Source organism: Populus euphratica, unplaced genomic scaffold, assembly GCF_000495115.2.
Source record: "Populus euphratica unplaced genomic scaffold, PopEup_1.0 scaffold374.1, whole genome shotgun sequence".
Lineage (NCBI taxonomy): Eukaryota > Viridiplantae > Streptophyta > Magnoliopsida > Malpighiales > Salicaceae > Populus > Populus euphratica.
This window is the reverse complement of record NW_011500077.1, coordinates 205126-220373: the sequence shown is the minus strand read 5'-3', so window position 1 is coordinate 220373 and position 15248 is coordinate 205126. Positions and strand designations below refer to the sequence as shown.

General features: G+C 28.0%; 1 protein-coding gene across 1 annotated transcript; it reads left to right on the top strand.

Annotated features, from left to right (window-relative positions):
• The first annotated feature begins 11362 nt into the window (after positions 1-11362).
• LOC105108687 (taxane 13-alpha-hydroxylase-like) lies at positions 11363-13766 on the top strand. The gene is made up of 4 exons (XM_011003096.1): positions 11363-12080; positions 12260-12725; positions 12846-13036; positions 13295-13766. The coding sequence occupies exons 1-4, from the start codon at positions 11562-11564 to the stop codon at positions 13625-13627; spliced, it is 1509 nt and encodes a 502-aa protein (XP_011001398.1). The 5' UTR covers positions 11363-11561; the 3' UTR covers positions 13628-13766.
• Positions 13767-15248: the final 1482 nt, after the last annotated feature.

The following is a 15248-nucleotide window of genomic DNA, read 5'->3' as shown; positions in this document are numbered from 1 at the left end:
TAACCTCCTTGTGGTTCGACCCCGGTCTTGCCGGGTTATTTATTACTTCGACACTCCTGCACTTGGGAGAAGACATCAACCTTTTAGTCGTGTCATACACACATATATATAAGGGTCATATAAACATTATTCTGTATGAAATCCTTAATAAAAATAAAGTTTGAGTTATAGAATAACATCTCAAGAATTAATTGAACAATAGCAAACTTGACAAAATTAGCAAAGAAATAAGAGAGAGATGGAAGCAAAACCAAGAGATTAATTATGTTTTGTGCATAACCTTGCTTTTTTTATAAAAGTTTAGGCAACAACTATTTTCTTATAAAAGATAATGATTAGTATTCTTAAATTCTTATAAATGCTTTTTATTCTTATATTTTTAGCCTTAAAAAGTGAGAGAGAAAAAAACACTTACATTATCACTATATCTTTATTGGAAGCTTCATTATTATATCTAGTACAATTGATTTGCTCATTGCATTTATATAATCTTTTAGATTTTATTTGTTCAAACTTTTTAAATATATAAGTAACATCACATCAACTATTTGGATATATTTATATTGAAGCTTGTAACAACTTGTTTCTTATACATACATGTGTGTGTATATATTTGTCTTGACAAATTCTTATTATTTTTTGGTTTCTCCATAAGCATTTTAATTTTTATATGTCTCCATTAAAGCTTCATTTTTAGGAATGTATTTTATTACTTAAATCTTTTTAATTTTTTCTAAAGGTCTTTAAAATAGAACCTAACTAGCACTAGCTCTTCTTTAACTTCAAAATTTCTTAGTTAAATATAGACATATATAAAATTTCTTAGTTAAATATAGACATGTATAGAAAGGTACTTTTCTTATTTTATTAGACAACCAATAAATAAGTGGGTAGAATTCTCTTGTTAGGGATGCTAATATAAAAATGAAAAAGTATTTTATACCAAGTTACTTTTTTTTTATTAGATAAATTGAAAGATAAGTTTCAAATCAAATTCTTTAAAACTAAAAATCAAGTCAAGCTCTATTATATACTTAGATCTATATAGATTCTTTAATAGTTTTAAAGGACTAATTTCAAACTTGTCCAGACATTCCATATATACTCTCTAAGGTCACCTAGCCTATTGTAGTTATTCAAATAGGATTTGTTAGCCATGTATTCCATATAAAGTTTAGTGCCCAACGTATATGGAGCTAAAGATGAATCATTTATCTAATGACTATTACATGGCTATTTTCAAGTGATTCAAAGAAAATTGAGTTGACTTCTTTCTCTTTTCAACACCTTTAATGCTTTTCAACTCATATATGAAATGATAATTTTTTTGGAGTGTTCTTTGTGATGATCTTTCCTCATGCTTTTACTATATAAAAACTTAGTTTCATCCTTACTTTGCATGTGACTGATGATATGGTGAATTAGTAAACTTCATGATGGCAAGGAATATTTCTTATTTGTCTTGAACAACCAATGGCAATTTTTTCTTGTTTTTCATGAATTATTATTTTGGCAAACCTCTCTTTAAAGATTTGTTGCATTCCTTATTTGTCTTAAACAACTAATGGTAATTTTTCCTTGTTTTTCATGAACTATTATTTTTGGCAAACCTCTTTTTAAAGATATGTTGTTTATTTAAATAATAGGCTAGAGGAAAGATTCTAGACATGTTGGATAAGGGTGTTAGTGTTTGGCAAACTAATGGTTAGAACCCATCGTGCTAATAACAAACTCAACTCGTAAAGTATTTATAATTTTATGAGGTGTGATTTACTTCTCATACATGTCAAAAGAGTTTAGAGATCTTTTTACATAAGAAAAACTATCTCTTAGAAGTAGTTTCTCATAAATAGTGTCGCTAATGAAATTAAAAAAAATATTATTTTCTATGTCACCTTTGTTTTGGTTGAGTTAGAAAATCCTTACAAAATAAAGAAATCCCTTCTATAAACATGGGATTGTTTGATGCTTAAGTTAGTAAATAAAAAAAGTATATATATTATAGAAATAGAAGAGATTTTTATTTTGTAAGCAACAGAGATAGGAGAGACATTTTATACCTTAAGGTTATATATATAGCCTCGAGCTAATGTGACTTAATATTTTTTTTAAAACGTATTTCAATCTTTTAATGCCTCATGACATGCATTGGCTCTTGTAAAGTTGTTTTTTAAAGGATGTGGATTATGTCTCTTTTTATACATATAAAATGATGGATTATGAAAAAAAATGGTATGCTTAATATTCAATTTTTTTATTGAATTTTTTTTTGAGTATCTTACTTTAATTGTATCTTACTTTAATTATATCTATTTAAGTTTTTTATCTTCTATTTTATTTTTTAACGTGATATCCCCCTTGCTTTTTATTAGTTATGTATTGATGTTGCTATTATCATGTGCTAGGTGGTAAAAAAGTTGTTATACAGTGGGAAACAAAGAACATAGCATATTTTATACCTAAATCTTGAGAAATTTAAATAGATAAAATTAAAAGTGAGATAACTAAATAAAAATAAATGATATAAGATTATATGTTAAGTATTTTGTTTCCTTGATTATGGCCCACTCATGAAGGTTTTTTCACTGTAAAATAAGGGAGAAATACATTGCCCTTATATGAGTTAATTTGTAAATCGCATGCCTACTAAATTTCATATAATATAGTTTAACCTTTTAATAAATTATAGTGTTGCATCATTTTTTATAATCGTGATCGACTTTCATTAAAACAAAATGAAAAAATAAAGTTACTTGATGAAGATGACATATTAATGCATGTTTGGCAATGACATATAATGTAATTGAATGGATCCTAAATTATTCATGACTAAGAAACAAGAGGAAATTAATTATTCAACATCCTACAAGAGGAAAAGGAAAAAAAACAGAAAATTATGGAGTTTAGATTACTTAAAACTAGGTTTATAATTATAATATCATCATATAACTTGTACTTTTTTTTATATAGAGTTAATTATAACATAAAAAAAATATGTAGACATTGTTAAAGTTTTTTTTAAATAACGAAGCAAGAATTCAACACATGAATTGAAAATTTAATGTGTGTTTAACAAATTAACCACTATTCATATGCACCAATAAATTTTAAAATGAGTTATTAACAATAACCAAAGACTAAATCAAGAAATTGAGGGATAAATATAAATTAAAAAAATGATATTATGTAGCGATATGCTATTTAATTTCTTTATTTAATTACATGTCAATATTTTTTAGAAAAAATTTAAAACTAAATTCAATTGAAATAAAATAATTTGCTATCATAGTTTCTCTTTTTCTTATTAATTTGACTTCACCCTACAATGCGGCCTAAGTTTGAAATTAAATTATACTAAAGTTAGCTTAATGTGTTATGTTCAACTTAGTATGATATTAATTATATAATACTATTTTTTATAAAAAGAGTAATAATTAAAATTCTATTGAAACAAAATAATTTCTTACTATAAGTATTCCTTTTCTTATTAATACATTTCATTTCAATAAAAAAAAAATATAATATTTTATTCGATGATATATATTTAATAAAAACTAAAAGCAATCATAAGGCATACCTAAAACAAATTGAACATTATGAAATAAGATAAAAAAATATATATCTTTCAAACTAAAACCCCTTTATCTCATTAATCTGTTGAACTTTTCAAGAATATTGTTCACCAAAAAATATTATATTATTATTCCAAAAGCAAGCTTTATATGTAAATAAACAATATTCTGAAAATCTTGATATAAGTGTTTTAAAAAACATAAGAAAAATACAATGTTTATGTATAATCATAAGGAAATTTTTAGCAGTGTCATTAAACCCAACCTAATAGGTCAATCTTGAAACTTCTCAATCTAGCTACTTGCCTAGATTAGGTTTCAAATTAAACCATATAGCTGTAGATCTAATTTGACCCGATTAACTTGGCAAATTTAAAGATAATGTGAAGTACCAATAAAAATCCGGTTTGACTTCAAAAATTAAAAAAAAAAACTTTTATGTTAAATTATACTAAAGTTAGCTTAATGTGTTATGCTCAACTTAGTATGACATTAATTATACAATACTATTTTTTATAAAAAGAGTAATAATTAAAATTCTATTGAAACAAAATAATTTCTTACTATAGGTATTTCTTTTCTTATTAATACATTTCATTTCAATAAAAAAAAATATAATATTTTATTCAATGATATATATTTAATAAAAACTAAAAGCAATCATAAGGCATACCTAAAAACATTTGAACATTATGAAATAAGATAAAAAAAAATATATATATATCTTTCAAACTAAAACCCCTTTGTCTCATTAACCTGTTGAACTTTTTAAAAATATTGTTTACCAAAAAATATTATATCATTATTCCAACAGCAAGCTTTATATGTATATAAACAATATTCTGGAAATCTTGATATAAGTGTTTTAAAAAACATAAGAAAAATACAATGTTTATGTATAATCATAAGGAAATTTTTAGCAGTGTCATTAAACCCAACCTAATAGGTCAATCTTGAAACTTCTCAATCTAGCTACTTGCCTAGATTAGGTTTCAAATTAAACCATATAGCTGTAGATCTAATTTGACCCGATTAACTTGGCAAATTTAAAGATAATGTGAAGTACCAATAAAAATCCGGTTTGACTTCAAAAATTAAAAAAAAAAACTTTTATGTTAAATTATACTAAAGTTAGCTTAATGTGTTATGCTCAACTTAGTATGACATTAATTATACAATACTATTTTTTATAAAAAGAGTAATAATTAAAATTCTATTGAAACAAAATAATTTCTTACTATAGGTATTTCTTTTCTTATTAATACATTTCATTTCAATAAAAAAAAATATAATATTTTATTCAATGATATATATTTAATAAAAACTAAAAGCAATCATAAGGCATACCTAAAAACATTTGAACATTATGAAATAAGATAAAAAAAAATATATATATATCTTTCAAACTAAAACCCCTTTGTCTCATTAACCTGTTGAACTTTTTAAAAATATTGTTTACCAAAAAATATTATATCATTATTCCAACAGCAAGCTTTATATGTAAATAAACAATATTCTGGAAATCTTGATATAAGTGTTTTAAAAAACATAAGAAAAATACAATGTTTATGCATAATCATAAGGAAATTTTTAGTAATGTCATTAAACCCAACCTAATAGGTCAATCTTGAAACTTCTCAATCTAGCTACTTACCTAGATTGGGTTTCAAATTAAACCATATAAATGTAGATCTAATTTGACCCGATTAACTTGGCAAGTTTAAAGACAATATGAATTACCAATAAAAATCCGGTTTGATTTCAAAAATTAAGAAAAAAAACTTTTATGTTAAGACGACAACACCTTCAATCAACCGAGGTCACCTGTCAAACCTATAGCTCGGATCATAAACCCGATTAGGTGTAATGACTTTATATTTTAAAAAATATTTTTTATTTAGTTATATAATAATAAATTTAGATGCTCATAAGAAAGAAAAACTTAGCCCCTCTCTTTAAGCATCAAAGAAAGCCACCACCACATTAGCAACATACTAGTAGCCCTCCAACACCCATTGTTAAATAAAATCATCAATATTCAGCTATCATTAATAGATATCATTGTCATCTTTCTAGGCTACAATTAATCTTAGCCACTTCTCACTATCCATAGTAGTCATAATATCTATTATTTAGAAGTCATTAGCTCCTTAACATCAACACATCTGATTCATAAATGAGATTAGCATTTTCTTTATTTCTTTAGTTATGATTTGTCCTTTATTTAAATTTTAAAATAAGTTTTAAAATTAAAATAAAAGATAATGTGACATTAGTAGACAAGTCAACTAAAATAATATCATATTAGAGATATTACATCAATAACAACTTGTATGATCTAAAGAGGTCCATTTACAATGAAATTTAAATATATAAATCATTCAACATCTTGGTTAATAAATTAGTCAACCTTTCAATTCATTGATTTTGACTTTTCTAGTTTGCTTTTATTATTCAAAGTTGCCATTGATAGTACTTTTTATAACTAGAAAAAAAAAATCATATTTTGCATATTATTCATTATAATTTTTTTATTAGTACACCTTGTCATTAATATTTAGCAACTAATCATTTTATTAATTACAAATATTACCTATATTTGTGGAAAGTTATGATATTATGCTTGGTTAACCATTTATATATAAAGGGTTAACATTATATGCTTGTGGCTTTTTTTGGCATATTCTAGTATTGATATATTGATTTTTCAAAAAAAAATATAGAATGAGATTTACTTTATATTTTATTTTTACTTCTAAAGAATTCTTGTCATCTCAATTACATCCTTAAGCTAGTCTTGCTTATATTTGTGTAATGGTCATATAAAATCCAATATTGAGTCTATAATTACCATGGACTCATTCTTTAATGATACTTTTAAAGTCATTCAAGAGAAACTATAGCTTATATGAACTTAAATGACTAACATATTTAAAAGAGTTGAACCCTTAAAGAATACATGAATAAAGTACCCTAATAATGATAAGAATTACAGCAATAACCATTATAAGAAAGTTCACCGTGGACACCTTTAATATAATTACCAATTGGGTTTCTTTGACCATGATAAATTTGATGAGTAAGTCATGAGACCTAAAAAAATAGAGGCCTTCACTTTTAATAGCCATCATGACCTTTGGATTTTAATAGGTATATTCATGAAATGGATCGCATGTTTGATTAGTCCAATTTATCTGAAAATAAAGGAGCTAGGTTTGTTAAGATAAAACTTATTGGTATTGCCTAACTATACAAAGAAATTATTGAGGATTGTTTATAAAAGAGAGGTAAACCTCTTATCACTAATTGGGTTGAAATGAAACAAAAGTTATAGGAGTACCTACCCTAATCATATAGAAAAAAAATATTTTAGAGCAAACAAATAATCTTAGATAAGAGAACAAATTCACTGATGAATATATGGTGTATTTTGATGATTATATGATGAGATGTGTTGTAAAGAAGGACAACCCCGTGACTTTAAGGGAATGTTTGGGATTGTGATAGTAGTTGCGGTTCAAAGTGTTTTTTCGCTTAGAAATATATTAAAATGACATTTGTTTTTATTTTTAAAAAATTATTTTTGAGATCAGCATATCAAAACAATCTAAAAATATAAAAAAAAATAATTTTCAGCCAAAAAATTTAAATTTTAAGATAACGCGGTTTCAATCGTGTTTCCAAACCCAGCCTTAGGTTTTATAGGGTTCAAAATATGATCTTAGAAAACAATTTATGTTCCTAGGTATTTCTACCTTTGAACAAGCTCATATCTTAATGCAAGAATATGAACGTTACTACGAGTCAATGGAAAAATATCAAAACCCCTATAGTACCCTTGTTATGTCTGCATTTAGAAATAGTAGTACTTTGTTAGGTACTCTACCTTAAAGACCCAGTCTTATTAGTGCTCGATTTTATAAATGAGATAAGGGTTTACAAGCTATCAATGTAGTGTCTAAGATGAATTTAATGTTTTAGTGTGCTAAATATCTAGGTTTAGGTTTTATTTTAGCTAATTATACAAGTAAACCCCATTAAAAAAACATAAGGATATGACTATAGAGGAAGAATATGGTGATATAATGTATAAACCCAATCCTGAAGATTTTAAATGACCTAGATGAAAATGACTTTTAAAAAAATATTTAACATAATGAGACCCAATGAGATTAAGGTTGAATTTATTATGTTTGTTTTATTTGTTAAGTAATTAGTACTTAAAAATATATTTTTATCAAAATTTTATATAATTATTTTCCACTGAAAGTATCAATAACTCCTTAACTAAAGCATGTTTTATAATAACATATCTAATAATATAAGATACCTTTAATTTATGGTAGATGTTCATTTTAAATTTAGGCCTATCACATAAATAAAAAGATTAATTGATGAGTTTAAGAACTGAAATTGAAAGAACAAAAAGATGGTCAAACTTAGAAAAGAAATATTAGTACAGTCCAAATCGAAACACTATTCTGTAATTGGGTCATATTTAGAATTGTAGATCTCAGATTTAGATTTACTTTATATGGATGGACAGGTAAAACATAAGCCTACAATTTTCATGGAGTTTAAAATTTAAAAAGGTCATTTTCAAGTCTAAATTATAGCAACAACAAAGAATTCTGAATATATCTTATTGCCTGAGCACTGTTCAGTGTTTGGACTATATTTGGAGTTTTAGAAGTCCAAATGACCTCTATTTTATTTCCTGTAAAGATGAGATAATTTTCTACAACTTTTATGTTTTCAAATGGTTCCAATTCTGATGTTATCAATGATGTTTTGGGCAGACAAGAAAAGATAAGGTTTGTCACCAAGTCAAGAGTTGGCCACCCATTTATCAATTAGTCATCAAATCAATAATTCCAATTTTGATCTATAAAAGAAGGCATTTGTCATACATATAGGCATCTTGGTCTCCAGATCAAAATCATGCTTTTGTTTTCTCTCTTTGTATTTTTGTAATGTTTAAGTTTTATTTTCATTAATATCTTGTTCATGTCATTTTTTATTATTAACATAAGTTATAATCAAGAATGTCTGACAAGATTTATAAGTATTAGCATTAATTGAATAAGATAACTAATATAATCATGTTAACAATTTATAATCTGATTGGAACCTCCTTTATGTGTGGTTTTCAATTGAATAATAAGAGTTTATAATATACTTGTTTGACATACTATTAGTGAATCCTCTAACCTTAACATTTGTTATTATCATTGTTTAATCCTTACATTAATCTACCATCTTAAAGTTCTCTTCTTCTTCTTTTTATTTATTATTATTATTATTATTATTATTATTATTACTACTACTACTAATATTATTACTATTACTATTATTATTATTGTTACTATTGTTGTTATTGTTATCTATAATTTATACAATTAATCTCCATGTGGTTTGACTCCAGTCTTGTCGAGTTATTTATTACTTCGACACTCCTACACTTGGAAGAAGATATCAATCTTTTGATCGTGTCATTAAGAAAGTTTCAGAAACACTTTAATAGAACCTCTTAAAGAGGTAAGTGTGATGTTGGAAGAGTTTAAATATTTTTGTTCTTCTAAGCTTTATAATTACTTATCTTCTATGTTTGATATCTAACTCATAACATATCTTGAGCAATTAAGTCCTCTGGTCACTGACCCCCTTATACATGATAAGAATGATGAAAGTGATCATAATCCACACAAATGTTGAATAGTGTTTGTTTCATTTTACACACTCAGTCATTTAATGTTCATGTTTATAAATCTAAAAGCCTGAAGATCTTCTTCTTGTATCTCCTCGTACTAAGATGTTTGAGTTAGTTGAGTGTAAGTTTATAATTGGCTTATTGAGACCACAAAAAAAAAATACTCAAACAAGTAAAGAACAATACAAACTTCAAGTTGGTTTACATAATTATCATGATGTTTTTAATGTTGAAGATTATTTTATGATATATATTAGACTTGAATGGTATTCTCTTAGATCCAATTAAAAATTTTAGGGGTGTAGTGTTAAATGTCAAAGATCTTCTCAGTCTAAAAGTTTAAATTATTAGGTGAAGTTCTAAAATATAATTTATATTATTTTCTAACACACACACCCTTAAATAAAAGTTATATAGGCTTGAAACTTACACAAGTTCATACTATATTGAGCTATTAATTAATATTAAATAAAAAGAGAAATGGAGGTGGTGAGATTTAAACTCATAATTGTTTGGTTAACAAGACTCTAATACCATGTTAAAGAATAATCTCAACCCAAAAGCTTAAGTTATTAGGTGAGGTCCCAAGATATAATTTATATTATTCTCTAATATTATAAACTTTAAAGTGTTAAAAATGGTTGAACCAAATACTCATACCATCAACTTATAACCAAACTTTAGTATTAGATTACTAAAAAGATATTGCAATAATTTAATCTTGATCTTGAAATGTATAAGTGAAAGTTACAAGGGTTATAATTAATAGGGTTGAGTTTTCCTAATCCCATGAAAGTTAGTAACACCAAATCTAAAACATGATTCACGCATATGTATAGTTAAAAATAACCAACAATAGCTTAAATTCTATGTTATTGGATTTTATTTGGGTTATTATTAAGCTTAATTTATGTTATTTTTCTAGATATTTTATTAAGTGTGTTATAAAACTAATTGTTGGTTGTTATTAGGATTTTACTATTTATATATAATTTTTTCTATGTTAGATAATTTTGATAAATTAAGAAAAGATGGAGAGTTACAAACTTCTCCTCCTCCATTCCCTTCATTTCTATTTTCTTCTTTTTTTTAGATTTTCTCTCCTCTTTCTTTCTTTCCTTTCTTTGCTTCTCCTCAAAACTCACTTGTTCAGTATCACTTGGAAGCCATGCTTGTGTGTTTAGGCTTTTTATTATTATTATTTTTTAAATTGGATAGAAGAAGCTGTCGAGTCATTTTTAAAAAAGAAAAATTGATGGAGACAACACATCAGCGCATGCTCAATTTTCAGTCACAAGACAGGAAGCAGAAAAATCAAGCTCTGATTTTTTATTATATATATATATGATGATGAGGAAGAAATCGTCGTGGGAGGGAAACCAAGAAAAAGACGACATCCATTGTAAATGATGGTTGAGCTGCCATGTCGACAACTCATATGGATAATAGCATAACAACTACTTCGACGTTTTGTGATTTCGTGAAGACATAAAAACATGTATATCTCACTCCATGCTTTGAAAATCTTGGACTTGTCATCGTCAAAGATACGGAGAGGGCTGGTTCTTTTTTATCCAGTCATTGCCGGCCGAGATATTGTGGACGTCGTTCTTCCAGAGATCTCAGATGTACTGACTACTGTCGTCTTCCACAGTATCCTTATCAAAATCTAGGATGATTTAACTATATTTCTGCGAAACTAAATCATAGCTCCGTATTAAAAATACAAATAAATGGGAGCAAAATTATTCATAAAACTCTTGTCGGCGGATATCCAAAGGTTTGCCGGAGGCATAGCAAATACTCTATTGTCACTGCACAAGTTTGTCATATTCAAACTTCGGAAAAATCATTTCAAGGTTGATTTTTAAATAAACAAATATGATTGGAAACTTCTTGGCCTGAACGATTAAGCTGTTAGAATCTAGATACTAGCTACCAACAAGCAACAAGCAACAACAAAACCAGACAAGCTTAGCTAAAGCCATCAAGCTGGAAAGTTGGGAGGAATAAATAAAGAGAAGGTGGAGAATTAACCAGCCAAGAGATATCTTTCTCTATGGTTTAAAAGTTGATAGTGAAGGAACGAAATTATTATTGAGACCTGGTCAAGAGCTTAAATCAAACAGTGTTTGATACTTTACGAGAATCATGGTCTTTGTCGCTAAACTTTCTAATTTGTCTTCTCGTTTTAGTCACGTTTATGGACTTTTCACTTTCCATTTTATTTTATATAATCAAGCATTATCCATCTTTAGTTCACTTGCAGAAACCACACCATGGATCTCATGATTCTTTTTGAGCATCCGTCTTTTGAATCCAAAGTATCCTCACCAACCATAATTCTAGTAACACTGCTTGCCCTTGTTGCAGGATTATACTACAAACATAAGGCCTCAAAACTTGCAGGCAGGAAACTCCCACCTGGTTCTTTGGGATTTCCACTCGTGGGCGAGTCTATAAGCCTTGTGAGGGCACAGAAACGAGACAAGATTGATGAATGGATGTGGAAACGGATCGACAAGTTTGGACCTATATTTAAAACCTCAATTTTCGGTACCAAGACTGTGGTTCTGACAGGCCAAGCTGGCAACAGGTTTTTGTTCAGTGGAGTTGATGGCATCTCTTACAGGCAACCAAAGACGATTGCCAGCATACTAGGAAAGTACAGCCTCTTTGAGATTTCTGGGACTCGGCATAAGCTTATCAGGGGTGCAATAGTTGGGTTTTTGAAGCCCGAGAGAATCCAGAAAATTGTAGGTGAAATAAATTCACTGGTCCAGCAACAACTATCCAAGGTACCAATCGAACTCAGCTCTTACATTTCAAGTTGTCCTTATCTATACAGCACTTGCTTTATGTTTGATGATTTTCAGGAGCAGTAAGTTCAGTGATAGTTATCAATATGTTTCTGTTCTAATTGTAATGATCTTAGACAGAGTACTTTTACTCCTGACCAAGAAAAAAAAATTTACAGGAATTGGATGGAGTAGATTCTGTAAAGATAGTTCCATTCATGAAGAGGATTGCATTCAATATCACTTGCAATATCTTTTTTGGAATACCAGACGGGAAGGAAAAAGATACGCTCTTTGAAGAATTCTCGGTTGCTGTTAAAGGGTGTTGGGCTGTTCCCTTGGATATTCCCGGGACTGTATTTCATAGAGCAATGCAAGCTCGAGCTAACCTCTGCAAAATACTCTCAAAAATTATTGATGAAAGGAAAAGACAAATGGAAGAAGGGACAGTTGATGTCAATGAAAACATCATCTACAGCTTTCTTAGTCTGAGAGACGAAAATGATGAACCTTTGATAGAAGAGGAGATTCTTGACATGGTCCTATCCTTAATAATGGCTAGTCATGATTCAACCACGATTCTCCTGTGCCTGCTCGTGAGGCTCCTTTCTCGAGATGCCGAGATATACAACAAGGTTCTGGAAGGTAATAAGATTTGTCTTACATATGCATAAAGAATAAATTTTCCATTTCATTCAGGTAGAACAGTATAAAGCTTGTTGATAATATCAAAGCTGCTTGCTGTGTGCTTTGAAATCTTGATAGAGCAAAGGGAGGTTATCAAGGTTAAAGGAGGCGGTGATGGGAAGATCACATGGAACGAAATTCAAATGATGAAGTATAGCTGGAGAGTAGCTCAAGAGGTCATGAGATTTTATCCTCCAATTTTTGGCAACTTTCGACAGATAACCAAAGACATCAAGTTCGATGGCTTCGATATTCCCAAAGGATGGCAGGTGATAACCCTACTTGTTTTCTACCTTCTCGAGCAGTCATTAACTTGTGTTTTCTTCAGAAGTCAGAGTCATTACGCTTGCTTTTCATTGCTACACTAAAAGCTTCTCTGTTTCAGAAGACAAAATATTCGAGACAGAAGTGGGAGGGAAACCATTTCAAGCTCTTCGATAATGGATACAAGTATATAGAAATCTGGAGGGTTTGGTTGTTCCAAATTCTAGTAAATTCTAACCAGAAAGTACTCATCTTAATTCCAGGTTTTGTGGGTGGCTTCTGGGACGCACATGGACAAGAGCATTTTTGAAGATCCAGAGAAGTTCAATCCCTCAAGATTCGACACTTCATCTAAAACATTCCCTCCATACACCTATGTTCCTTTTGGAGCAGGCCTGCGCATCTGCCCTGGAGCAGACTTTGTTCGAATTGAATCAATGCTGGTAATCCATCATTTTATAACAAAGTATCAGTGGAAAGAAATCAATCCTGACGAGCCTATAATCCGTGATCCCATGCCTTATCCAGCAATGGGCCTTCCCGTGAAGTTTTATCCAAGAAGTGATGATCTGGCCATAGCAGGAAACGATATCTGATCATTCTTGACCACTAGATGTGGTAGCCGATGAAGCTACAGTGTAGATGCTTTCTCGTTATTTTATTTTATTTTATTTTTAACGAGAAAGCATCATTATATTATAAAACATGTAAAACAATGGCATCAATGCGTTCGGATGTAATTTTAAATCTATATTATGCAACTGTTTGTGCCATAATCAATTGAACTTGCACTAATGAGATATCGATTGCATTGCCAATTAAGGGGGTGGAAATTAAGGCTAGTTATTATTCTTCATACTCTTTTAATTTAATATGGGAAAATTACTAAAAATCATAGTTATTAAATTTAACTCGATAATTAACCCGATATTCTATCAACTTGAATCTAATTCCAAGCCTACCTTTTATTTAACATGTTTAAAAAGTTGATTTGATCAACTTGAATGAGTAACTTAATAAATTAACTTGTAATTTGATTAACTTTAATAAATCTAGACAATATCTAATTGGATGAATTTTAAAGATTTTTTTATTAAAAAATATTATTTTATTTTTATAATTTTTTCATTAAAAAAATATTTTAAAATAAACTCAAATTAATCTATTAAATTATATGATAACCTACAATCTAAATCCCAAACATAATCTTGCAGCTATACTAGGAGCCTCGTCCTACTACACTTGTAACAAAAGTGTAATAGATATCTATTCGATGCAAAATATTTGGCTTGAGCCTATGAAACTCAATTTTCACAATAATTAAATATAATGTGTGCATAATCTCATGATTAAAGTATCCATGATCCAGATTTGAAGAAATAAGGAATTGGGAATTTAGGGGGTGTGGAAGGGCGGTCTTCAAACAGAATATGGATACGCATTTTTAATTAGTTATGGGATGATCGTCGAAAATGCAATTTTTTTTATATTTTTTTTTGTATTTGATTCAAAATGAAAAATTCAGAAGCTAGTTCATGTATAACGATTTTGTAAGTATGTTCTACTAGTTAATCAAGCATGATGTTTTAGGAGTTTTTTATTTATATACTTTTTATGTCTCTTTTATATATCTATACCATCTAAAATAGATATTTAAATTTGTAATTTTTTATTTAAAATAAAAATATTTTAATTAATGTGCTTTTTTTCTACCAAAATTGAATTGCTAAATTTTTTAATCTTTTACATTTTGGTTTTTGTACTTTTTCGTTTGTTATTTTGATCATTTATCACTAATTTTGACAATCTTTTAGGTTATCCTCTTGTATTTTAAAAAAAAAATATTTTTTTCTTGATTTTTTATGGAATTAAAAGTAGGCAATAACAATATCTTTTTGAATTTTCAGTTTATGTGTGAGAGTGATTTTTGTATTCTTTGGTTCTTGAGAGAACTATACTAACTTATCAAAAATTAACTGGTTTTGTGATATCATTTAATTTAATTTCTATAGTATTATTTTGGGATAGATTTTCATTGTGTCACTTTTCTATCAAATCTCTTTCAACTTTACAAGATCAGATTATAATTTAAATTATGAGTTGGGTTGACACATGATCATGAGATTTAGTTAATAAAGATTGATCTATTAGAATTATTTTTTAAGCATATTTAAATTTTTTATAAGTTTAAAATTTGATATTTATTTAATAATATTA

Coding starts and splice junctions, on each gene's coding strand:
- LOC105108687 (XM_011003096.1), top strand. CDS start 11,562: ATGGATCTCATGATTCTTTTTGAGCATCCGTCTTTTGAATCCAAAGTA. Junction 12,726..12,845: donor ATACAACAAGGTTCTGGAAG/GTAATAAGATTT, acceptor AAATCTTGATAG/AGCAAAGGGAGGTTATCAAG. Junction 13,037..13,294: donor ATATTCCCAAAGGATGGCAG/GTGATAACCCTA, acceptor TCTTAATTCCAG/GTTTTGTGGGTGGCTTCTGG.